Source organism: Stigmatopora nigra, chromosome 7 (genome assembly GCF_051989575.1).
Source record: "Stigmatopora nigra isolate UIUO_SnigA chromosome 7, RoL_Snig_1.1, whole genome shotgun sequence".
Lineage (NCBI taxonomy): Eukaryota > Metazoa > Chordata > Actinopteri > Syngnathiformes > Syngnathidae > Stigmatopora > Stigmatopora nigra.
The window spans coordinates 4,499,017-4,524,364 of record NC_135514.1 but is presented as its reverse complement, the minus strand read 5'-3'; the positions used below and the strand labels follow the sequence as shown (position 1 = coordinate 4,524,364).

The 25,348-nt window shown below is 38.4% G+C and overlaps 1 protein-coding gene across 1 annotated transcript; it reads left to right on the top strand.

Annotated features, from left to right (window-relative positions):
• The first annotated feature begins 730 nt into the window (after positions 1-730).
• ibtk (inhibitor of Bruton agammaglobulinemia tyrosine kinase) lies at positions 731-20,496 on the top strand. The gene is made up of 29 exons (XM_077720686.1): positions 731-875; positions 2,482-3,362; positions 3,543-3,639; positions 3,739-3,863; positions 5,172-5,282; positions 5,569-5,739; positions 6,345-6,462; positions 6,678-6,858; positions 6,976-7,099; positions 8,434-8,611; positions 8,797-8,950; positions 9,342-9,726; positions 10,182-10,423; positions 11,201-11,287; positions 11,366-11,448; positions 11,933-11,970; positions 12,094-12,190; positions 12,286-12,387; positions 12,467-12,584; positions 12,744-12,804; positions 12,881-13,008; positions 13,124-13,236; positions 13,361-13,503; positions 13,582-13,646; positions 14,187-14,285; positions 14,406-14,564; positions 15,028-15,225; positions 18,277-18,409; positions 19,597-20,496. The coding sequence occupies exons 2-29, from the start codon at positions 3,039-3,041 to the stop codon at positions 19,720-19,722; spliced, it is 3,960 nt and encodes a 1,319-aa protein (XP_077576812.1). The 5' UTR covers positions 731-875; positions 2,482-3,038; the 3' UTR covers positions 19,723-20,496.
• Positions 20,497-25,348: the final 4,852 nt, after the last annotated feature.

Genomic DNA, 25,348 nt, shown 5'->3' with positions numbered 1-25,348 from the left:
GGAAATCGGAATACCCGGAGGAAACCCACAGAGAACATGCAAATTCCACACAGGTGGATTTGAACCCAGGACCCCAGAGCTGTGAGGTCGATGCGCTAACCACCCATCAGAGCATATATATTATATTATACTATATTGTATTACATTATATTATGTTAGGTTATGTTCTTTTATGTTATGTTGTGTTGTGATGTGTTGTGTTATGATGTGTTGTGTTATATTACACTATACTATATTATACTTTACTATATTATATTATATCATATTATTGGATATTATATTATATCATATTACTTGATATTATATTATATCATATTATTTGATATTAAATTATATTACAATATATTTGAGGTGCTTTCTTCTGAAAGAAAACTAATGTGGAATAAATTTTACTTAATTAACGCTCCTTAAATACAGAATTTTTAAAAACGCATTTAATACAAACAATATTTTATTTCACCTAAGTCTGATTTTTGTTATTCATCCTTTAATGTACATTGCTGTCTTTATGCGTCAGTATTTTATTTTTGGCCACAATGCTGATACTTGTACGGACATTTTTTTAGATATATTCTTTATTATTATTATTATTGCTATGTGGAAAACTGTACTGTATTTCCCTTTGCATGATGACAGAATCATATCAGCAAGTACCTGGTTACTGAGAAGCAAAAATAGTCAACCAATAGTAGAACTGAATACACACGTATGCACCAATCAAATCTCTTGTTGTTTGTCAAAGCGTTGTCTGACCCGAACGGGCAAGGACTCTGGTCAAATTTTCGTATATGTGCAAATTATTGGAAGCCATGGATCTATTATTATGTACGATTAATGTCAGTTATTTTTCCCTTTTCTCATTCATCTAGCGGAAGGTAATGCTTTTTCTTGTTTTTCTTGCCTCTAGGCATTACATCTCTATTTTGCTGGATTGTGCTGATGTGTCAACACAGCTAGTGTTTCTGGCTATTACTAATTTACGTTCTTAAAAATAATTTGATTTAAAGGCAGTCCTAATCCGTGTACATAGTTATTCTATTACCGCACTGAATTACCGATCCTAATGTTTTATAGATGTTTGCTCGGGACGTTCACTTAGCAGCGGTAGCAAGCTGGCTAATGAAGTTAGTACCCTGTGTGGAATGCATTAAACTAAACTTGCTATTGACTGGAAAGTTGCTTTAAATTGCAAAATAAAATTGATAATTTCACAATTTGACGAAATAGTAATCGATTTCTCACTCCAATGTTAATTTGGGTGACTTGTTACACAAAACTCGCTATTATCAATGGCCTCAATCATGCTGTTCGAGCGTAATAGTAATCGGTTTCTCACTCCAATGCTAATTTGGGTGACTTGTTACACAAAACTCGCTATTATCAATGGCCTCAATCATGCCGTTCGAGCAGCTGCTTTCCTACGTACTTTCATCTCATTTTCTGAACCGCTTTATCGTCATTAGGGTTGCGGGGTGCGCTAGAGCCTATCCCAGCTGACTTCGGGCCAGAGTATCAGTGGCCAGCCAATCACAGGGCGCAAGGAGACAAACAACCATTCACGCTCACACTCGTACCTAGGAGCAATTTAGTGTCCAATCAACCTCCCATGCATTGTTGAGGAATTTGGGAGGAAACTGGAGTTCCCGGAGAAAACCCACGCAGGCCCAGGGAGAACATGCAATTTCCACACTCATGGATCGACCTGTATTTGAACCCAGGACTGCCACTGTGAGGCTGACGTGCTAACCACTCACCCGCCGGGCCGCCCCTACATACTTTTCTCAAATATTTCTAGACCAGGGGTGGGCAAACTTTTCAGCCCGGGGGCCACATTGACTTTAAAGATTTGACAGATGGGTCAGCACAAGATACAATGCATATAAAAAACTGCATCCATTAACAGTACATATGAAACATAAACTGAAAAAAACGACTAAAGTATTACCATACTCATCACTCATCATTAAAGTAAAAAGTAGAAAGTACAAAGTAAAATAAAAAGGAAGGTATTTATTTTAAAAAAGATAGAGGGGCTGTAAAACACGCTAAACAAATAAGAGTGGACCGAGCTACTCCCACTGGCTTCCACATGATGTGCCATCTTGGGAAAAAAACAACAAAAAAACAACATTATTCGGACAACGTCGGCGGGCCGGATTAAAAAGCCTAACGGGCCGTATGTGGCCCGCGGGCCTTAGTTTGCCCATGTCTGTTCTAGACAATACAGTTTCTATATATTTTGTATTTTTTCTGAACACATTTTTAGCCCATTACAGACGTGCAATTTATTTAAACTAGGAGGTCTTGCTATGAATATCTCAGTGGCTTTGATGGCACTTGAAGTCCAATTCATTTTGATTGAGAGCATAAAGTGAACAGCCCTTAAATAAATTGATTGGATGTCTAGTGCTTTCAATGGTAGCCAACAAGTCATATTTTTATTTTTAAGCTAAATCTTTCATTTTCATCTTCTCCCCACAGGTCTCTCCTTCAATTATGGCGTTTTAAAAAGGATAAAGTTGATTTTGAGGGGAAAGGGTGGCTTTCCCCTCAAGTTGACGGCTGGATTGCAAGGGGTGAAGGTTTGAGGAGTTGGTGAACATGTTGCCTTTTGTAAATTATCTGAAAATTTGATAAGAGACTGCTTATTTTTTGGTATTTATTTTTACGATTTTTCACTCAAGGTTGTGACAAGATTTGCACACAGAACCGTTGTTGTTGTTGATGGTGTATGCCGTGAATTAAACACTGACTAAAGGCCATCATTTTTCGATGGTAGACTGAGAAAGTCTCACTTTCTCTGAGGTGGCTAGAGTGCGGTGGGACCTTAACACAAGCACAAGTCTAGCTCTCTACACCGCTACGACGTCAGTCTTTATTAATGTGAACTTAAGGATCTAATGCATTCCCCCAATGTGGGAATCCTTTTTTGATACTGATTATCAACTCTACATTGTGTCTTAGATTTGGTTCAGTTATTGGGGTAGACTGTTAGAAGTCAGCAGGCTTCTTAATTAGAAGTTTTTGAGTGACTCAGGATGAGTTTGGTATTACCAGACTGCACCCCAAAATGCCGCTCGCTGCAGCATGCAAATGAGGTGGTAGCGGCAATAACAAGTGGCTCAGAAGGGCAGCTACGAGCGTTCTTAACATCACACTGCCACAATGCTGCGATATTGCGGGATGAATTTGGTCGCACAGCATTGCACCTAGCTGCCTCCTTGGGAAAGCAGGCCTTACTGGAGTGGCTTCTGGAAAGTAAGAATGCTGACTTGACGGTAAAGGATAAAGAATCAGGCTGGACCGCTCTGCATCGTAGCGTCTTCTATGGACAGATCCATTGTCTCATTTCGCTGGTCAAGGTATGTATGTATGTATTATGTATGAATGAATGACAAAACTGTCCAGTTTTTTTAATCTATCTTATTGCCAAAGCAAAATGTGACATCGTCAGCTGTCTGTTAATGTAACTTGTTGAAATTTAGATGGACTAACTTTTTCTAACGCTTTTGATATATGTATCTCATATTCGTTATGTCCAGCATGGTGGAGTCTTATCCACTCAAGATAAGGAGGGACTCTCTACAGTGGACTTGATAATGAAAGACCGACCGCATCATGTGGTGTTTGAAAATGCAGGTAATATATATATTTTTTACATTCACTATCCTTTTCAATTCAACATTATTTAATATCTTTTTTCTCTTTTTTTATTTACATTTTTTTTATTCATTACAGACCCAACTGAGGTTTACACATGGGGAAACAATAGCAATTTCAGCCTTGGCCATGGTAATCAAGACAGCCGACAGCACCCCGAGATCGTGGATTTTTTTGCCAGAACTGGAGTTTATGTTAAGCAGGTAGGCTTTGGGGTTTTAGCAACCCATATCCAACATTTCATATTCACAATGTTTTCTAAATTCCTGTCCCATTAGTCATAAGTGACCTGTGTCGGTTGACAATTCACTGAAAAGAAATGCCTTGCATAAAAACATGGTATTTTATGTTTGCCTATTGAGAACACCACCTGGTTACCCCAGTAAAACACGATCTCCTGAGTCCAGTGTTATGTAACCATCTCAAGGGGAGAGAAAAAATAAATGATCTCATACAAGATTCATTCATACAACTAAATACAAAATTCAGCTAACAATCGGGCTGCATCTACCACTGATATTTTGATTGAGTAATGTGGTAATCATTTTAACTATTTGAGGAATCAAATACAGTGAAAAGTGTACTCTAATTTACTCAAGAAAATGACATCTTTTTCAATTTGTGGTGCAAAATTACTTATCTGCATTTGGGGCAGAGGGGTGGGGGTATTACAGAGGATTCAAATTTAGACAATATAGCTCAACACAACTCTGTTGTCACAAGGGTCGTGTACTCAGTGAAGTGAATTCTCTGCTACTGTTAAGAGCAGTATTGCTGTGTTTGTGTTGATTTTTTTTCCCATTAACCCTATTGGGATGTTGGTAGATCTAATTTCATGACTACACAATGACTCCGTGGCACAGCATATTATTTCTTTTGTCATCAATAGTTGAATGTAGCAGGTGCCAGAAGTTTAATATTAATTCCACATTGACATGTTTTAATTAAATGAACACCTATGATGTGTGTGAGTGTCCACATCAATGTGATACTTGGCAAAACATCCCCGTGTCTATTGAACGTTTGAGAGGAGCCATTTATTATTAATGATGTTTGCTTTTCCACTTGTCCACCAGCCTCTTTATTGGTGTAGTGTTTTACGACCACTACAAGAGAGCTTGTGGCTGATGGACATAAGAAAGGATGGTGACATATCATGAGGTCTTTGTGCAAATATCAATTTGAGATGAGTTCTATTTTGTCCCCCTTTAACACATTCATGGATATCCTGTTAAATGTCATTAATTATCTCATTTGAACAAAAAATCTAATTAAATAAATACACTACTTCCTGAAAAAATAGAATAGCAAGTAAAAGTTGATTAAATTTGACAAAAAACATAAAAGATGAAAGCAACAATTTTTATTGAGCCCGAAATAGTATATATTGATTCATATAATATGTCAAAATGACCTCTTAAGTTGAATTGCAGAAATGCAACAACCCTTTCAAGAATTAAAATATTTGAGTATTATTGCATATTTAATTGTTTTCTCAATCACACTTTTAGGTGGTGCTCTGCAAGTTCCATTCAGTGTTTCTCTCTCAAAAAGGTCAAGTGTTTACATGTGGACACGGACAAGGTGGACGACTTGGCCATGGAGATGAACAGACTTACTTGGTGAGACTTGTTGTTCGGCAAGATTTTGGTTAAAAATTACACCGAGATGAATCCTTCTCATTTTTTTAGAGTGATATAACACAGCTGAGTTTGACACTACACTCAGTGTGTCCTCCGTTACACACTCCCTTTGCTTCTAATTTTGCTGCCCTGACTATTGTTCTATCCTTCCATAACAAAAAAAACAAACACTAAAAATCAACGCATAATGTCCATCCTAGACCCCCTAAAATATCATGCACCATCATCCATAGTTGTTTCACCATATTCTCACTTAACTCCTCAGGTTCCCCAAATGGTGGAAGGTCTGAGGTCCCACCGCTGCTCTCAGGTGGCAGCAGCAAAAGATCACACTGTGGTGCTGACAGAAGAAGGCTATGTTTACACTTTTGGGCTGAACACCTTCCACCAGCTTGGTTTAACTCCTCCACCAGCTTCTGCACATGTTCCTAAACAGGTAATTAAATATGGTACAACAGAATACTCAGATCCTATTAATTCCTTTTCCGAACTGATTATCCTCACAAAGGTCGTGGGGGGTGCTAGAGACTATCCTAGCCAACTACATCATACCTTGAGATACGAGCTTAATGCGTCCCGGGACCGAACTCGTATGTCGATTTACTCGTATCTCAAATCAACTTTTCTCATAGAAATCACAAATTCCTCGTATGTCGGGAAACTTGTATGTCAAGATATTACTGTATGTGCACTAGGCAGGGGACACCCTGATATAGTGCCCAGCCATACGTAGGGCCCAAGGAGATGGTCAACTCTTCATTCACACAGTCATACCTAGGGGCAATTTATAGTGCTCACCCATAATGTGGGAAGAAGCCGTAGTACGTGGAAAAAACCCACGCAAGCCTTAGGAAAGAAAACATGCAAACTGCACACAGTAGAACCCACCTCGGATCGAACCGTCGACCCCAGAACTTTGCGGACATGCCACTGGGCTGTCACTCTGATACAATAGTTATATGTCACATGTTTGGTATGAACTGTATAACTCATTCACCAACTGTCTGTCCGATTAGTTTTGTCTCTTTTGTTTGTATTTAGGTGTTTTCTAAGACACTGAGAGGGAGGGCTATAATTGGAGTTGCTGCAGGCAGGTTCCATACAGTACTGTGGACTAGAGATGCAGTTTATACAATGGGACTCAATGGAGGACAGCTTGGTATGTATTGATGTGGCTAGATGACATGCAGTATATCCTTCTCACCCTGTTCAATATAAGCTAAAACATCTCGAGATGTCTTAAGCTGAATCTGATTATACATAGCATTCCTCTATCTATCTTGCAAAGTAACTTATGTACATTCTGTGTTGTGTAATTGAAAGACAGCAGTTGAGTCTGTCTATTGATGCCTTCCTCTATTGTTTGGTTTTCAGGGTACCTGCTGGACCCTAATGGGCCGAAATGTGTAACAGCTCCACGGCAGGTTTGTGCCCTGCACCACAAGGACGTCACCATTGCAATGGCTGCTGCAAGTGTGGGCGCAACCGTGATTGTGACCGAGAAAGGAGATGTCTACTTGTTGGCTGATTACCAGTGTAAAAAAATAGCTTCCAGGTGAATCAAAATAACTATCACAGTGGATATTTTTACACATCTCTCATTATTAAACTGCCTGTTATCAAGAGTCTTAGATCATAGTCATGATGATTGTCTGGTTCTGGTCTTGTTCAGACAGCTCAACCTCAAGAAAATCCTTGTCAATGGTGGCAATCTCGACCATCGTGTGAATCCTCAAATTTTGAATGAGTGTGGGGGAGAAAAGGTTTCCATCTTGGCATTGGATGATGCTGGCCGGGTGAGTGCAGAAATTGTTTTGTTTTTTTTGTTTTGAATTGACTAACTGTGAACTCAATTAACAATGGGAACTTTTAAAATATTTCTTATTTGTTCATCATTCCCTATACAATAATGTAACATCAGTTTTGGTAAAATTAACAACATTCAATTACCGTTAGACTGTATTAGGAATTGTTATTCATTCATCTATTTTCTGTACCGCTTATCCTCACAATGGTTGTGGGGGTGCTAGGGCATATCCCAGTCAACTGGGCAGTGGGCTTTTGGCACCGTTAATTGGTTGGCATTCAATCGCCGAGAATGAGACAAAGAACCATTTACGCTCACACTCACACTGATGCACAATTTAGAGTGTTAGGAACTGTAAGAAGAATTTGCAATGTAAAATTTAGAAAAAATAGATTATAGTTAAACTTTTTGTTCACATAAAATAAATGTTAACATCAAGTAAGCAGACCTAGATACTCTGTTTCTCAAAAACATCACTTGTAATGGTGAATAATTCAAACAGCAGACTCCAAATGACAAACGTGCAAAGTCAATGAATACAATTATATCAATGTGTGCGTGTTTATAAAAATGTGAACATGACCGTGACAAAGGGAGGCAAATTTCAAATGAGTTATAATGTTGTGTCAAGCACTTCTCCAAGATTACAACTCTTGTGGTAATACAAAAACATGAGCTTTTTGGAAATTTAAAACACTTGCAAATAATTTATTTTCATGCAAATCAAGGCTACCACGGGAAGTACCATCATAGCTTTTAAATAGCAGTAGGAGTTCAGAACTGCAATCTCCAAGCTTGATAACTGATGTTCTGACATTTTAGACCCAGCAAAAAATCTATCATGGAACTTTTGCAAAACTAAACTCAGGACAATAACTTTTTCTCACAAAAGTGCTAAATATTTTCCACAATACCATAACAAATGTAGCATACGTGTAACTATTAATTTCACTCATTCAAAAAATATTCCTTATTTAGTGGGAGAGATTTTCTATGTCACATTTATGGTGACCAAACAAGTGTCCAGGAAAAAAAAGACCGTGCTCCTAACTGTTCAATGCTCTTTATGTGAACCAGTTGGCAAATACATCAATTTTTGGACATACATTTTATCTTCGATCCTGCACTGAGACAGTTTATTTATATATCTATATATATATATATATATATTTTAAACCAGCATTGCTTTCGCTGGTGTTATCTAACACTTTTGTGTGAAGTGGACAGTTATACAATCTCAAGCAGCCATGTCTCGATAGAGGCCTATAGATGGAAATGATGACTAAGGTTTAAATAACTTCTGTATTTTTTCATTCCTGTCAGGTGTTCTGCTGGCGCTCCTCAGGTAGCTCAATGAGACAGTGCCGGTGGGCGTATGGGCGCCAGGTTTTCATGTCAGACATTGCTCTCAGCAAAAAATCCATGATGTTTGTGACTAAGGAGGGGGAGGGTTTCAGTGGCATGTGGGCTGGAGAATATAAAAAGTACAGTGACAAAAAAGGTAAGTTAAGGAAAATAGTGATGACTTCATCAACCACATAATTGTTTGAATATGATGCATATCAAGCTACTTATTTATGGTTAATATGTGACTTTTCTCAATTTAGTGGCTGACCTGTTAACTATTCTTTAAAAAAAATGGTTGGTGAAAAGTAAACAACAATTTTTTTTGTACACTTGCAACAGAGATCAATGTGGAAGTTTGTGGACATTCAGATGTTGGCATAATATTTGAGCGAATTCGTTTGGAAAAGCTCACCCACGTTCACAGAGCTGTCAGCGTCACCATGGACTCCAATGGTCGGAATTTTGGACTGCTCCAGGTTGATCCCAAAACAGGGTACATTATCATTTTACAAAAGTCCATATGATTAATAATCCAAGTCCGTAAGAAATAGTAGTAGCTCGTAGGTGTTCCACAGACGTGTCGACATAAATCATGACATTTAGAACATAAACCTTTTTTTATATCCAAAGGAAGAGCTGATTTTTCTGCCCGATTGACTTTTCGGCACTTCCCCTCAGGGATGGCCTCATAGAAACAAGGGATTTGCATGATATATTCTAAAAATATATATTAAATTAAGCAGCGTAGTGATAACTTCAACTTTTTAATAGAATTCTACAATGAATATATATTTGTGGAATAATGGATTGAGTAATATAGAAACTTTCCACCATGGTTCTTAACAATTATTTAACTTGTTAAATCTGTTCTTTCCTCTTTCCAGTTTATATGAGATTCCCAGTATTTCTCCATCTTCTTTTGAGACACACTTCCAGAGATTTCTGGTAGAGGCAGATGAAACGGACAGTATCCACGATGTAACACTTCAAGCCGGCAATCGCACCTTCGCTGCACACAAATATATCCTGTCGATGAGGTCTGAGTTATTCCGGAAACAGTTTGTGGCCGAGCAGTGTGGAATTGTTGAGGAACTTGATAAAGAAGTGAGGAAGAGTGAAGATGCTGTGGGCTGCGACTTGTTCATTTTTGATACGATTCCACCTGACATGCTCGAGTATGCCCTGCAATTCATCTACACTGATAATTGTGAGCTATTGGTGCATGGGGCCCAGCCTAAACAACATAGCTCCTGGATTGAACAAAGAGAGGTAAAATTGATTCATCCCTGATTTTTTTAACTTGTTCCCTTTTGGCGGCATCATGGAAGAGTGGTGTTAGCGTCACAGTTCTGAGGACAAGGGTTTAAGACCAGGCTCTCGCCTTTCTGTATGGAGTATGCATGGTCTTCCCACATCCCCAAAACATACGTGTTAGGCTGATTGGCCACTCCAAATTGTCCATAGGTATGGCTGTTTGCGTGAATGGTTGTTTGTTTTATTGTGCCATGTGATTGGCTGACAACCATTTCTGGATGTGCTCCATCTACTTCCCGTAGTCAGCTGGGACAGGGTCCAGCACCTAAGTGACCTTCGTCAGGATGAGCGACATAAGAAATTGATAAATGAAAAGAACTAATGATTGTGCCTTCAGTTTTGCCAAGTTTCCAGACTATGTCAGAGTCTCATCTATAATTATAATATTTCTCCTTTTTTGTCTTCACCAGGATTCAAAGGAACAGAGTGTAGTAAGCAGTTTAAGAGGTTTGAATCTTAGAGGTAGGTCTGCACTAGAAGTGCATCGCTCCCTTCCCCTTGCAGCCAAAGGAGATTGTAACAAGGTCACAAGCAAGGGTTCCAAACCAGGCAAGAAGGGAAAAGGCAAAGGTCCCAGTGATAATGGGTACAACCCAGTCAAAGCTCTACAGGTAGTAGCAAAGAAGCTTGGCATGAGCAGCTTGTCTTCACGGTATGATTTTTTTTTTCTCCACCCTATACATTAATACCTTGAGATAAGCGCTTAATGCGTCCCGGGACTGGGCTCGTATGTCAATTTACTCCTATCTCAAATGAATTTTTCCCATTAAAACGAACTAAATACCAATTATTAGTTCTCACCCTCTGAAAAAAAAGATCTAATAATAGGATATTACAATGCAAATACATGTTCTAATTTACCACCTATACGCTCACAAACTAACAAATACCTATCTAGTGGTTATGATATACAATAATGAACTTGTACACACTTAAAAATGGATGTAATCTTGTTGTACTATAACCGGCAAAGGTGTTAATGTATTCTGCCACGCCTTTCGAGTCGGAACTAGCTGCTTCCCCTGTCTCACAAACGAGTGTATGTATCCCCAGTTCGTTTTTTAAAGTTATCGAACCCTCCAGGACTCATGTTGAAGGTTTCGGCTGATATCAAAATATCCCCTTTCCCAGCTGCTTGCTTTACTTTCAGATTCCGCTAACTGTTTCTCCTCTATCCATATTAAAAGAAGCCCCTCCCTTCTCGTCATGAATATCACTATGCAGCTTGAAAAGAACTGCCTTGCGTCCGCATCGTATGCTCGTATGTCAAATTTGTCTAGTATCTCGGGGCAATAAAAATGCCCAGAATTTTCCTTGTATGTCAAATTTCTCTGTTTCTATGTTTGGACACTCGTATGTCAAGGTATTACTGTACGACATCAAGTACATTTCTATTTCTTATTAACCAAACTTAATTGTTCCTCAATAGACTGGAGGGAGTGAAATATGAGGATGGAAAGATCCATGTTATTCACAACAAAACTGCCAACCAACTAAGATTCAACCAAATGAAATGGTTTGTATAGTGTTGTGATAGTAAGCCTTTTTTTGGTTTATTGCTGAAGATAGCCTCCCTTCTACATTTATTTTACAGTTCTTACCTATGTGATGTCACTCTGAAATCTGCAGATGGAAAAGAGTTTCCTTGTCATAAAAGTGTCCTCTGCGCGAGACAAGGTATGACGGCACCAAAATTCCACACAGAATTTTGTTATTACATGTGTATTTAGTGTTTGCCTTCTAATTGGAAGTGGAAAATTTTTGTCTGCAAGCACCTAAAGTAGATTTTCTTCACAGTAGTGAGTGTTTAGGCAATTTGCAGTACAACAAATAATTTTAAATTAATCTCTGATAAACATAGTTTGTTTACAATTTAACATCTTAAAGCCTGGCTGTTAGATGAACAAAATTGCAATCACGACGCTGTCTAAAATTGTGATACGTGTGTGTGTGTGTCATTGTTTATCTTCTACCTTATCTTGTACACTAATTTTTACACTTGTATAGGGTTAATTCATTTGCCTCATTAATGGCACTTTTCCTTAGATGAGTGGTTAGGCACCAAATGTCAAATGTTTATATATTAAATTATTCACAAAGTAAATCTGACATTATTATTCCCTTTCAATGACATGTTTTACTTTTGTGTCATTTTCTATAGAATATTTCTACAGTATGCTTGGCAATCCATGGATGGAGGTCTGTTTTCATTTCTCTAATTTAAATCCTAACGTGCTTGTCAGTGGTGCTAACAATTTAGTTTACTAATATCATAAATCAGTCATATTAGTTTATGGACTGATGTTATGTTGCCATCTTCAGTCTACATCGTGTTCTGCACTTAAGATGACTACCACTTCAGATATTCTGCAGGCCATTCTTGAGTATATTTACACTGATGATTCCCCCACAACTAGAGGTAACTTCTCATTTCACATGTTCGGAAGAAAAACTGAATTGTACAAAGTATGAATATGAATGCACATGAAACTCATTGTCCTATTTTTAATCTAGAGTCTATAAATGTGGCATTTGTTTGCAACGTGCTTATTGTCGCTGACCAGTTGCTAATGCCACGGTTGAAGGAAATATGTGAAGTTGCTATCACAGAAAATTGTAAGTTTCTTTTTTTTTTTTTTTTCAATATCATTTCTAATTACCTTTGTTAAAACTAGGCTAATTTTGCTCTTTGCAGTAACCCTAAAAAACGCTGCAGAACTTTTGGAGTTTTCTGTCATGTACAATGCTGAGCAGCTTAAACTCTCGTGCCTTCAGTTCATCGTGCTGAACTTGGGTGCGCTGCTTGAGACAAAGTGAGAACCTGGATTAATTATGCAATGACTTGAAAAATCGATTTGCCGTCAAACACCAAATTATGATGTATAGAGTAATACGGTTGGTCTTGTAAAGATTTATATTTAGTACTATACATGCTATATCTGTCTTCTCTTTTTTTCATGTGATCTCTTAAGAGCATTGGATTGCATCAGTGATGAAGTGCTTCTAGACCTATCTGCATCTTACAGGAGGATGGTAAATCACTTTACATAGCAACTTTCCGAAGACATTTTACATACGTTTTAATTGTTTTTTGTACATTTAAATTCAGATCCCAGCAATGCAAAGGAGGGTTTTCACTCCATATCCTGATGCCCCAGATCTCAGTCTCTATGACGATGAGGACATAAATTTAGCCTTCAGCCCCAAACTGGAATCCGAATTTGGGCAATCGAGCAGGTGATTAGACTTAAAATTACTATCTTGCACGATCTCTTGCTTTTAAATCAAAAGGCAAAGAAGTAATTGTTATTAAATTTGAGCTGCTTGTTAACAAAAACCTTTAATCTTTAAGAGAAGTACTATTGCGGAAAGCAAAGATGAAGGCGAAAAAGAAACCAAGACGACGATCTAACAGCTCAGGAGGCTACACATTGTCAGATATTATTCAAAGCCCTCCGTCTTCAGGTATGGTTACATACTCACTCGCATAATGGGAGTGTGCATTATGGAATATTAACTTTAATGTTGACTTTTTGTTTTTGAAGGCGCACTATTAGACTGAACTAACTCACAGTTGTTTGCTCATTAGTTTCTCCTTGCCTGGTGAAGACAGGAAAAGGTACCTCCACAGAATCACTGCAGGAACTGCTCACGTCAGACTCCGAGGGAAGCTGCGTGGGGCCGGGCAGTCCTAGAGACATGCCGTCACCAAACTTTCAGGAGAAGGCTGTGGTTAGTGTTGAAGAAGGAATACTGTAGAGAATAAACAACGTACAAAACAAAAAAGAAAAATAATTTCATTTTTCACAGGAGGAGAAGGTCTTCTATCATGGCCTCCCAACTCCCCCAAAAGATATTCCAAAGAGCCGACAAAGGTAAGATTAATCCTATTACCGCCAACTCCTCATAATGGTAAATACTAGGTTGATTGCGTGTGACTTTTAGAAGAACAAAAGATAAAGGTATTTTCAGCCAATTGTGTTCCTGTTTAGGAAAAAAAAAGTTGTTTTTCCTTTTTTTTTCCTAAAACGTCGACCAAGATATGGTACCAATTTTTTTTCCAATCAGAGAAAACCACTACAGTACTTAGTTTGTTACAAAATGCTTTAGTGACTGTCGTGTGAAACCACTGGTGAAATCTTGAAGTGATTAATCCTTAGTATAATTTGACCCTCTTAGTAAATAATTCTTTAATTCTGGTGTGTTTGAATGTTTTTGTCTATTCATTGATTGCAAATGACAACCAGTTATTAACCATGATTGAAAAAGGCCACTTCAAAATGTTATATAAAAGAGTCGATCGACATGCACCCATTTTTTATATACAGGTAGATGAAACCATTTTTGCACCTTAGCTGATGAAATTTTTATTCACAGCCTGTGATGTTAAAACATGTTTTTTCCCCAATTTGTAGTCCCTCCCATCCACCTCCAGTCTTGGATTTTAGAGCCATCATGGATATGGAAGCCAACTCTATGCAGACCCACAGCGCTGCTCCAAAAAGCCCAGCAAGGTAAAATCCCAGAAGTCATTCATGCTGGCTTAGGCCGTTGTTTGCCAAGACTATTTACAGCGCGCACACTTTTTTTTTTGTTTCCACACTCACTGGATGTATTTTTCTGCTTGGCTTCAGTGTCCTCCCCCTCAGCAAACATTCTACTGCTTCTACTAAATTATCCCAGAAGCAAAGGAAGAAATTGTCTTTGGCCAGTAAGGAGAACGGTGTGGAGTTCACAGCATTAAATTCCACCCCCATAGACACGCCATCCAAGAACAGTAGTGGGAAGACCTGGTGAGTGTATTCCAGGATAAGAAGGATAAATAGTGGTGTAAAAAAATATCCGTGCGTCTATGCAATTGTGGTAGTCCGTGTGAAACACATTTTTTATTGTTACAATTTTTATATTACTCTTTTTTTTCAACCTCTTGGCACATGATCTCAATTTGTTTTTTTTCCCCCAAATCTTTCTTTAGTTATATTCTGTTTAATGCCAAAATCAATAAAAGGTGCGAATAGCTCCCTTCACTTTTCGTATTTTATTTTCCTCTATTGTGTTAAATTTGGTAGACATTGGAAATTAATGTGTTGAATTGCCTCAACTAGTTAATTAATGGTTAAAATATAAAAAAAAACGTATAAATTCAAAAATGACAGCAATCATAGAGATAGTTTTAGAATGTTAGATTAACTCAGTATTGTATTTCACATAAAGATGGACTGTCCCAATACAGTTTTGTTTTGTTCTCCCTATCAGGGCATTGGCATTACAGTCTTCACCCTCTTCTTGCTCATTTCGTGAACTGATGAAGGAGGAGGAGAACTTACTTATCAGAGTGGGGCAGGCTGGAACTCCCAATATCCACAGAGCTCAAGCATCCCCTGTCACTGTTACACCTGTTAACAAGAAAGTGACATTCAAATGTGCTGAGGGCATTGAGCTGGAGAAACCTGGGTAAGTTATTTGCATGTAATCTGTTCAGCTATCACTAGAAGGCACTGTTACCATGAAACACTGCTTTACACACAATTCATGTCTCAGCCTATCTCCCCCAACCGTTGTGCATACACAAGGTATAGGTCAGGTGTCTGTGAAATGTATCCAATTACACTGTGTGCCTCTCTTCAATTTGTGTGAATTGACTTCCTAAATGTGTGATCACCATTATTTTTAGCATATCCTGAAAGAGGACACCAAGCTTTGCTATTTAACAATTATACATAATACTGTATTTACTCATTTTACACTTACACTTTGGTAGAGCACCGTCATTACATTTTGGAGGAAGCTTTTGCCAGGACGTCATGACTCCATAATGCTTGGTTATTCCTTATTTATACTTAAATAAAACATTCACTCATGTGATGCCTCCACACCCAGGTGGTCCATTAAGGCTAGTGGTTATTGTCATATTGCTGATGTCGGGGGGCGAAGCACAGGAGATAGGAAAACAACAAATTCAAAAACCATTGGTTTCGAGCCACGCAATGGTAACCCTTGACAGGTTACCTATCTTCTCAGCACTCCTGATATTAATGGACATGTAAGAAAAATTAAAAGTTAGGTACTTGCATAATATGGGGTAGCACAGTGATCAATTTCAAAACCGGCCATTGCCAGACAGCGAGAATTCATTTACAGAAGAGATTACAAACACTACATAAAACTACATAAATATTGTTCAATCAGGGCACACTGCCATTTCAACCAATCCTATGCACGAACAAGTGACCAATATTAGAAAGTGCCTTTTTAAACCAAACTATAAAACATAAATTTTCCTTGAGTTTTTTTCAATACCATTTTTTACAGGCTTGATTCCTGTCAAAGTGCCCCTAAAATAATTGTTGTAAATCTTTTTCTTCTGAAATCTACTCCTCTTTCAATTGTAAACCAATCGTCATAATTTGGTAGCTATGCAGCATGGGCCAGTAAATATTGATCTTTGGAATCCAATTTTTTTATATATTTTGGTTAGAATAACACTGAAGAAAGTGCTTACTAATATGGATTGTGGCGGATTTATGTGCTCAGCACAAAATGACCTGGTCAGCAAGGTTGACCTGACCTAAGAGACTGAGTCATAATGACTTGTTTAACAAAATCAACACATTTTTGACAAAGACCTAAATACTGTACATGTACTAGTCGTGTCATATTTATTATTCAAGAAACCCTGTGTCCTTCTAACAACATTAGATATATTTCAAATAATCGATTAATAGACTGATTGAGCAATCAAGTTAATAAATGAGTTTCCTCAACAGTTATTTTTTTTTCCCAACTTCCGAAATATATATTCATTACGGAGGTCCTTTCGTTACTTGGATTTTTTGTGTAGTAGAAATATTTTACATTGAATTGACATAATTTGTTCGATGTTCTTGAGGCCAAAGAGGTGTTGGCAGATATCTACGACAATTAAAACAAATAAATCCCGCATGCATCAAGTGTATTGACGTTTCGTTAAAGTTAATTGTTTGATAACTTGGCTTTCTTTCATATCTTTTGTCAAAGCGTCTCTCATTGAGGCTGTTCGAAACTTGATTATTTCGTATGGAGAAGCATTTGTAGTAGAAGTACTACTGTACTTGAAATGAGGGGTAAACGATATGACAATATTAGACATTTTAGATCCTCGACATATTGACGATCTCATAAAACTATTAATATTGTCTTAATAGGGTTCTGAAATGAGCCTGATCCTATTCTATTGGTGAGCATATCTGGCTCTCTTCCGACATTAACTTGTGTAGAAAAATAAAAATAATTTAAAATAATAATTATTAATAATCATAATTTGCATTATAATAATTTATTCCACCAATTTGTGGAATAATTGATTGTAAAAAAATATTGACAACCTCGGTACAAATTTTAATTTAACCTTTTTATTCTCAGTACCTGCTAGTCTGGAAAGTTGTATTTCTGCTATCATACTTGTGCTGTATGTTTACCCAACGGCGGATTTTCGAAGATTCCTCCAGATGTTAAACAGCTGTGTAAGTCTCTAGTAAGGCCAGTGATGCTAATAAGAAATGATAAGGGCAGCCCTCATGTCACACTATATCATACAGAAGAGGGAGCAGGAATCATTTTCTTCTTGGTATGAAGCTGAAGAGTCAAGAAATGGCAGCACCAGCCATTGCTCTCTACCCTTTGGAACTGTCTTTACCTCAGCTGCATTTCTAATCTCACAATCATAACTCAGTTATTTTGGGAAAATTCAACTTGCTCTCTGCAGTCTCCATATGTCTTAAAGATAATAGTGTAGTGAGGAATTTAAAACAAATCTGTTGACTGCTCAATAAATCAAATCTTTTTCGTTCAATGTTGAGTTTCACTTTTTGCTATTTTTATGCATCATTATGGCTTGAAAAAAGTGATAAGGTCACGTTAGTTAAAGGTTTTTTTGATGAGTGTAAAATATATGTTTGAGTAAGATTATAGTACTGTCATCCCTGCATATTTGCAATTTTTTAATTCACTTCTTGAAAAAAAATAATTCCCTTTTTTTCCCCAAAAAATAAGTACTCCTAAAATCTCCAAAGTATTCAATTAACTCTGGACTAACGGCTGTCTGCATGAGTTCTAGCAAAGCTATTTTGCCTTCATCGCCGATATGGTAGCAAACTGTGATAGGCAAAATGTCCAACCATCAATGGTTTACAGTTTTTATGTAGTGGCATCAATGATCTTATCTTGTAGTAGTTGGGTGCTGAGACTTAAGAAGTGTGGTTTATAATGTGTGCAGTGCAGTTCCATCCCTATCCCAGATTGTGAGATCATTTAAAGATCAACTATTTGTCTTCATTTTGCTGGAATTGAAGTCTACACAATTCAGACTGGTTACACAAAGGCTATTCGGGTATATTGAAGCCTTGTGGAGAGGCAGCTATTCACTCAGAAGCTTGTCAGTGGTAGTTCATGTAACCTTTTGTCCTCACACTGAGACATTACAGCCCTTCATGCATCTACTCTCTTTCTTCCCATCTCTCCCGATAGGCCGTGGATGATGGCAGCAGTGGGAAGCCCTCCCCTCCCCCCCTTAGTGACCTTTGCTTCCATCGTGGAAGAGGAGCGGCAGCAGGAAGCGGCGCTAATCCGCAGCCGAGAGAAACCGCTGGCGCTCATCCAGGTTGTTTGACTGACGCAGGTGCACACGTGCCATGACACACAATAGACATCATGTCCCCTTTCCTATGTAGAATATTGTATTCTGACACAGTTGGAAAAATGGTTTCTAACATTACTTTAGCCAGCCTTTGTTCATCACTTACCATACACCCTTTTTCCCCGATGGCTTTCTGGTTGTTATCAAAAACGTCCAATTCACCCCCATTTATTATAGGTGATGCATTACAGATCCAAGTGTGATGAAAATCCATGAGTTTCTCAAATGTTTTTTTGTTTCAATACGTTTTTAAATAGAATCATGAACACTGGTAATATAGCACACTTCTTTTCACTTACACCAGGAATAACATTCTTTGTTTCCTGGATGCGAAGGAGAGAAAAAACTGCTTTAAGCACCCAAAGAGAAACTTAAGAAATGTTTTAGAACTACGCAACGAATGAGGGGTGAAGGCATACAAATCAGGATCTCACCGCCGGCCAGAGCGGCTCCAACGTGGTCCCGTAAAAAATATTTTAAAAGGGTTACGCTGGCTCCCTGGTCCGACTAGAGCTGGGCTGTTCTTTCATCGCCCGCAGTGGCCACTACTTTGTTTGCAACGGGTTTGGCCTCCGTTTTGAGTGCGCTAATGGAAACACACTTCCTTATGCCCAATGGGAGGCCAGTGGAGTGTTAGAAGATAACCACAGGCAAATATATCACAGCAAGTTCAAAATAAAATTCAGGATCCTACAACAGGACGCATTTTGGAACTAGTAATTTCTTCGGTATGTAGACAAAATTTTCCCATTGAGGCTTTTGTAGCCGGAACATTTCTTATGTAGGGACGTTCAAGAGTACAAGTACCGCTATATATTAGAACATTTGCAGAATAGCAGCACCGTGAACTGTGTCATAGCAGAATTCACTTAACACGCCGCCCTTTCACCCTGTGGTAGACCATTTTCTGAACACGATAGGGAAAAAGCTTTCCACAAGTTATTCTATTGCCAGCTTTCTTTCAGCACCTTCCTTAAGCCCCATTTTCACTCGTGCCTTTCTGGTTGTCATTATGAAACACATGTATGATCATCGAGGCTTAGGTGTCAGCAGTTTTTCTTTTTACCCTCCAAAGGAGTGGGATTGCGCTGCCCACAATTTCCTTAAGTTTGCCTCCTTTGCCTGAGTTTTGCTTTCTTTCTTCTGCTTAGATTGAAGAACGGGCTATTCAAGATCTTCTGTTCCATTACAAGGCACACGACAACCCTGATGAGATAGTTTTAGTGGAGAGGTCTTCTTCAGGTCCCATGGCAGTGCCAATATGGAACAAACACTGATTGCTAAGACCTCTATTGTAGTGAAGTCAGAGGATTGTTGGCAGTCTGCTGACTTCATGTGCTCATAGTATAGAAATTTATACTAGTTCATGCACAGTGTTACATCAGGTTTTCCACATATGCTGCATTGTGTTATGAATGTGTCATGGGTGAATGCTGTTCATTTTACGTAAAACTATTGGGGCATTTGCAGGTTGAAACCTTTTTTTGTGAAGGGCTTGTGGCTTATTTTAACACCTTCCAAAATTATTTTAATGTGATGTTGCCAAAGAAATCACATGGTAGACACACGGGGAGCACAGTGCAGAACGTGTGTTTCATTATTTCAAGTACTCCAATATCTTGAGGTTTGGCATGCCAACTAGAAAATGGCAGAATCTTAAATTCGATGGACACTTGACATTCATTCTTGCTCATTCAGCTAGCTGATTTTACTGTGATATTGTTGGTATCACTTTTCGAGAAAAATGAAATGAGACAAAAATCTTATCGTCCAATATATTGTTGTAGATTTTTTTCTGGTTAAATCCAGACTCAGCATGGTGAATAAATGTGGAAATGGATTTGACAAATTTTCAAGGTGCTTTTACATCTTTATCATGCAGCAGCTTCATAGAAAAGTTATTTTCTTTTGTTCTGATTTACACATTTTCCTGTTTTTTCTTCTTTAACCATTGTGGGTACCTCAGCTAGACCACCATTAAGTTTGTATGATTGATTTTCTTTATGTTGAAGAGAAATAGCATGCAATAAAGTATCCCACCTGTGCAATGATTTTAGTCTGAATGTGATTATAATTGAATAACAACAAGCTGAGCGAGGACAGTGACATCATTAAATGTCCGTATTCATTTCCTAGCCTTTTTTTTCCTGAAACTAATCTGACTAAAAACTGACCTGTTGGCTTCCCTGCGTATGCCACTGACAATTTGCACATCTTAGGTTCTAATTGACTGTGATGACCCTGATCTAAACACAGAATGGGGTGATTTACAAATTTTATTGGTTGTAATTGCAGGAAAAGTGCTGCATCAGTAGTCTGAGAGAGATTGCTTGTGAGAGAAATATGAATTACTCATTACCGTGAATTAAACTGGTGTTTTTTCATCACACCACGATAGCAGGTCATCTGAATTAAATGGTACAATAAGACCTGTCACCATGAATGGGCCATGGGGGCTAAGCCCACCCCTCAAAAGTCAACTGAACATTTCAGCCAGAACGTTGAAATTGTCTAACTTGTAATATGCGTACCTCGGGGATGGGTTAGGGCAGGGGTTGGAAACCTTTATGACAGAACGAGAAACTTTTTAAATATTACTCCTTTAGAGCCATATTCAGAATTCTCATCTCATTTTCTCAACCGCTTTATCCTCACTAGGGTTGCAGGGGGTGCTGGACCCCCTGAGTTGATGGCCAGCCAATCATCGTACTCAGAATTTAAAAGTCAAAATAAATGAACGTGTGCTTTATTTGTCATTTCAACACTTGAAGTACAAAACGTCTTCCAATTATTTTAACAACATCAATGAGACTATGAATGCACAAGGGAGTCTATATATATTATATATTAGTGGGGCCCAATAGGCACACATCTGAAGAACGAGCTTGCGAGCCATAGGTTCCCTACCCCTGGCTAAGAGTCTACCACCTCGCCATGATGAGCTGAATAGAAATTGAAGCAATACGTATTCACCTTTTGCAGCTGTTTTGGAAATACCAAACCTGCCTTGACTTGATGATTACATGTTGCGTGATTGGCGTATTATGACCGCCTTTTTTAAAATATAGGAATTTCATGTCACCCCTAATGCTTGTGTAAAAACTTAGTGTGAAGATAGATGTAAACTATTTTATTGGAAATAATCAAATACCCTTTTCCATTCATTTTGTGTGGTGTGTGTGTGTGTGTGTGTGTGTTTCTTCACCAAAGGCAAAATAATTAAAGTGCAATTTCAGCTGTTAGTCCTCGTAGAACAAATCTCATTGTTCTTGCACTCCACCCTGGAAATTCCTATGAAATAGAGAAGGTGTCCAGCCTTCAAAGGTAACTAAGCCTTTTATTGTTTCAAGGTGTACTGATTTTTTTAAGATGGTTGATTTGAGGACGGTGCATGCAAACTCTCTGTTGGGAAATGAGAGAGGACAGACCCTGGACATCTTTCCAGTGAGCCAGATGGGAAAGTTGCGAGGGCGTCCTCGAAATTTTGATGATAACTTCTCTTATAGTATTATTTACAGGCAAGGAGTCCGTTCCAGACGCTCGATTCAATCACTTCCTACCTGCTGGAGAGTGCCAAGCCCATGCCTTAGTAGGTGACTCAAACTCCCCGATCATCCAATGTGACTCTATGGATTCATCAACGTTTAAATGCTCTTCATGCTTAAGTGACACAATCCAAGATGCAATGGAAACGAGTGAATGGAAATTTCAGTTCAACTCAGAAAATAAAATCATCCGTCTGTTGCCAGGATTTTGAGAATTGCTGATGGCTCGTTTACAAGTTGCCTGTGCCTATTGAAGAAATGTATGCTGTAAAACAAAGTAAGAACAAATTACACCTAATCTTGTATTTATCCAAGCATATTTATCTATGTATAAATATGAAACATACAAATGTCAACTACTTTTAGAGAATATCCCCCAAAAAATTGCCTTTTCAAACCCCCGCTCCCCAAAAATAATTTCTAATGAAGTAAAAGATGCTCTGTGTAAATATGAGATCCCCAGAATTGTCCATATTTGTGCTTATAGAGAATCAATCATTTGCAATATTGTTAAACGTTAAACACTCATGCTTTGTCGGTCCCTCTCCATCAGAGGACCCTGGGATTTAGTGCACCCTAGAACTTTGGATAAGACAACCCTGCCCATTAGTTTCATTGGGAACCATTCATGTCCACTTGGTCATGTCTTGGCCAAAAGCCAATATTTCTTCTTTGAAGAAAGGTAACTTTGGCTACCATTTTCATTTTTTTTCCTCAAGATCAAAAATAAATAAATAACTAGATTAGATTAGATACTTTATTCATCCCGTATTTGGGAAATTCACCGTTGTAGTAGCAAGAGGGTGAGAAGACAGACACAGGAAAATACATTTTAGATATGAATAAATAGGTAATAAATAAGTGAAAAAATAAATAAACATATATATATGTATATATATATGTATGTGTATATATATGTATATGTGTGTGTGTATATATATATATATATATATATATATATATATATATATATATATATATATATATATATATTTTTTTTTTTTTTTTTTTATTTATTTTTTTTTTTTTATATACATATCACATGTTGGTCTTAATTAAGGCAGTCGTGTATTGAGTGTATCTTACTTTGATGGTCATCTCCTTAATGTTCCTCAAGTTTAAGTTTTTTGAGTACTCTGGTTAATCAAAGATCCCATTAATTATAGATAAGAATATGAGCCTGAATGGTTGTTTATGGCATATCACCTAATGTGTGATTGGCTGCCAACCTGTCTACCAAGACAACTGGGATAGGTTTCAGCTTACCAATGAGCCAAGTGAGGACAAGCGTTATAGAAAAGGGATGGCTGAATTTAGTCATGCAGTGCAAATCCTGCCCTAATGTTGACATCTGCCTCCCCATTCACATACGTACACAATGCAGACTCCAGTCTGTCCCTGATGCATAATAAAAATGTCTGTCTGGTTGGAATATTCTTTTCAACTGAGTTTGAAACCTGCTCATAGTTCAACCTATGATCTTCTATTTTAGAAATAGTAGGAGTATTATTGGTCCTACAGTTGTTATTCTATGTGACCAGTAAATTTGCAAGAGAACATAATGATGAGCAGCCCGGTGGACGATTGGTTAGCACGTCCGCCTCATGGTTCTGTGAACAAGGGTACAATCCCCAGTTTATTCCAACCTTCTTGTGTGGAGTTTGTAAGTGGATGGGTTTTGCTCTGGGTACTTTAGTTTTCTTCCAACATCCCCAAAACATGCATGGGTGGTGTGTACCTGAACCAATTGCAACCAATTCAGGGTGTCCCCTGCTTGCTGGCTGGGATAGGCTCCAGCACCCCCATGACTCCCGTGAGGATAATATGGATTCCAACTTGAAGTACCAAATGTACAACATATCAAAACAATATAATAGTCCCTAAAGTGCCTCACCAGAATCTATCTCTGGGTGGTTGCCAATGGACCTGTAGACTTTATGCCTACAAAGACCCTTTAATAAAGAAGATTAAGTGAGATGGGCCTCCCAATCTTCCTTGTGAAACATGATACACTTTGTAACCTTTATCTTTAATCTGCAAAAGAAAAAAAACGTGAAACCAAACACACCATGCCCCTGGGATTTAACACAAGCGAAATGAAGGATTCGCTTTGTTAGACTGATTACTGTCGCTTCTGCTCTCCAGAGACCCCCACAAAGTCCCGTCCGACAATTTCTTGACAGGAGCGATTCTACAGATATCTTTTTAACGACTGTGTCTGAAGCATTTCGATTGAAAAACAGGAAGGAAATTACATTATTGTCAGTCATGCGTCTGGCACTCAAACCACAGTTAAAACCTTTGTCTGTAAGCAGCACATGGAAAACCAAAGCAAAACTAAGGTGACTTCCCTGGAATTCAAGTTATCTCTGTAAAGAAAGCTTGAAGAGGCACTGGAGGGGACATAAATGAGTGGATTTTTGTCTCCTAGCCATGCAGTAAATCAGATTTTTTCACGAGGTTGTCACCTTAAGTGAGACCCCTGACACTCTTTAGCCTTGTCTGGTTGTTTCTGAAGATATTATTCATCAACAGATCTGTGTCAAATGCAATTTTTGCTCCTCTGAACTCAGCATGAAATAAAAGGAAATCTCATGATGATAACTATCAAATGATCATATGAATTGTAAAGAATTCTTGAGGATAAAAACAAGAGAAACATGAAACGAGGCAAAGAGCCACAATATATATAGAGCCACGTGTTCGCCACCACTAAATAGCAAGTTGGATCTCGCAAGGGCACGTGTAGTTTTTCTTGAAAGTTGGAATATATACTGAAAAGGCATCAAGTCATAGATAGAGAGAGGGGGTGAGAGAGAGAGAGAGAGAGAGAGAGAGAGAGAGAGAGAGAGAGAGAGAGAGAGAGAGAGAGAGAGAGAGAGGAGAGAGAGAGAGAGAGAGAGAGAGAGAGAGAGAGAGAGAGAGAGAGAGAGAGAGAGAGAGAGAGAGAGAGAGAGAGAGAGAGAGAGAGAGAGAGAGAGAGAGAGAGAGAGAGAGAGAGAGAGAGAGAGAGAGAGAGAGAGAGAGAGAGAGAGAGAGAGAGAGAGAGAGAGAGAGAGAGAGAGAGAGAGAGAGAGAGAGAGAGAGAGAGAGAGAGAGAGAGAGAGAGAGAGAGAGAGAGAGAGAGAGAGAGAGAGAGAGAGAGAGAGAGAGAGAGAGAGAGAGAGAGAGAGAGAGAGAGAGAGAGAGAGAGGGAGAGGGAGAGGGAGAGGGAGAGGGAGAGGGAGAGACAGAGAAAGTGAGAGAGACAGAAAGTGAGAGAGATATAGAGCGAAAGAGAGATATATAGAGCGAAAGAGAGAGAGATATAGAGCGAAAGAGAGAGAGAGATATAGAGAGAAAGTGAGAGAGAGGCAGG

Coding starts and splice junctions, on each gene's coding strand:
- ibtk (XM_077720686.1), top strand. CDS start 3,039: ATGAGTTTGGTATTACCAGACTGCACCCCAAAATGCCGCTCGCTGCAG. Junction 12,585..12,743: donor GGTGCGCTGCTTGAGACAAA/GTGAGAACCTGG, acceptor TGATCTCTTAAG/AGCATTGGATTGCATCAGTG. Junction 14,286..14,405: donor GCTCCAAAAAGCCCAGCAAG/GTAAAATCCCAG, acceptor GCTTGGCTTCAG/TGTCCTCCCCCTCAGCAAAC.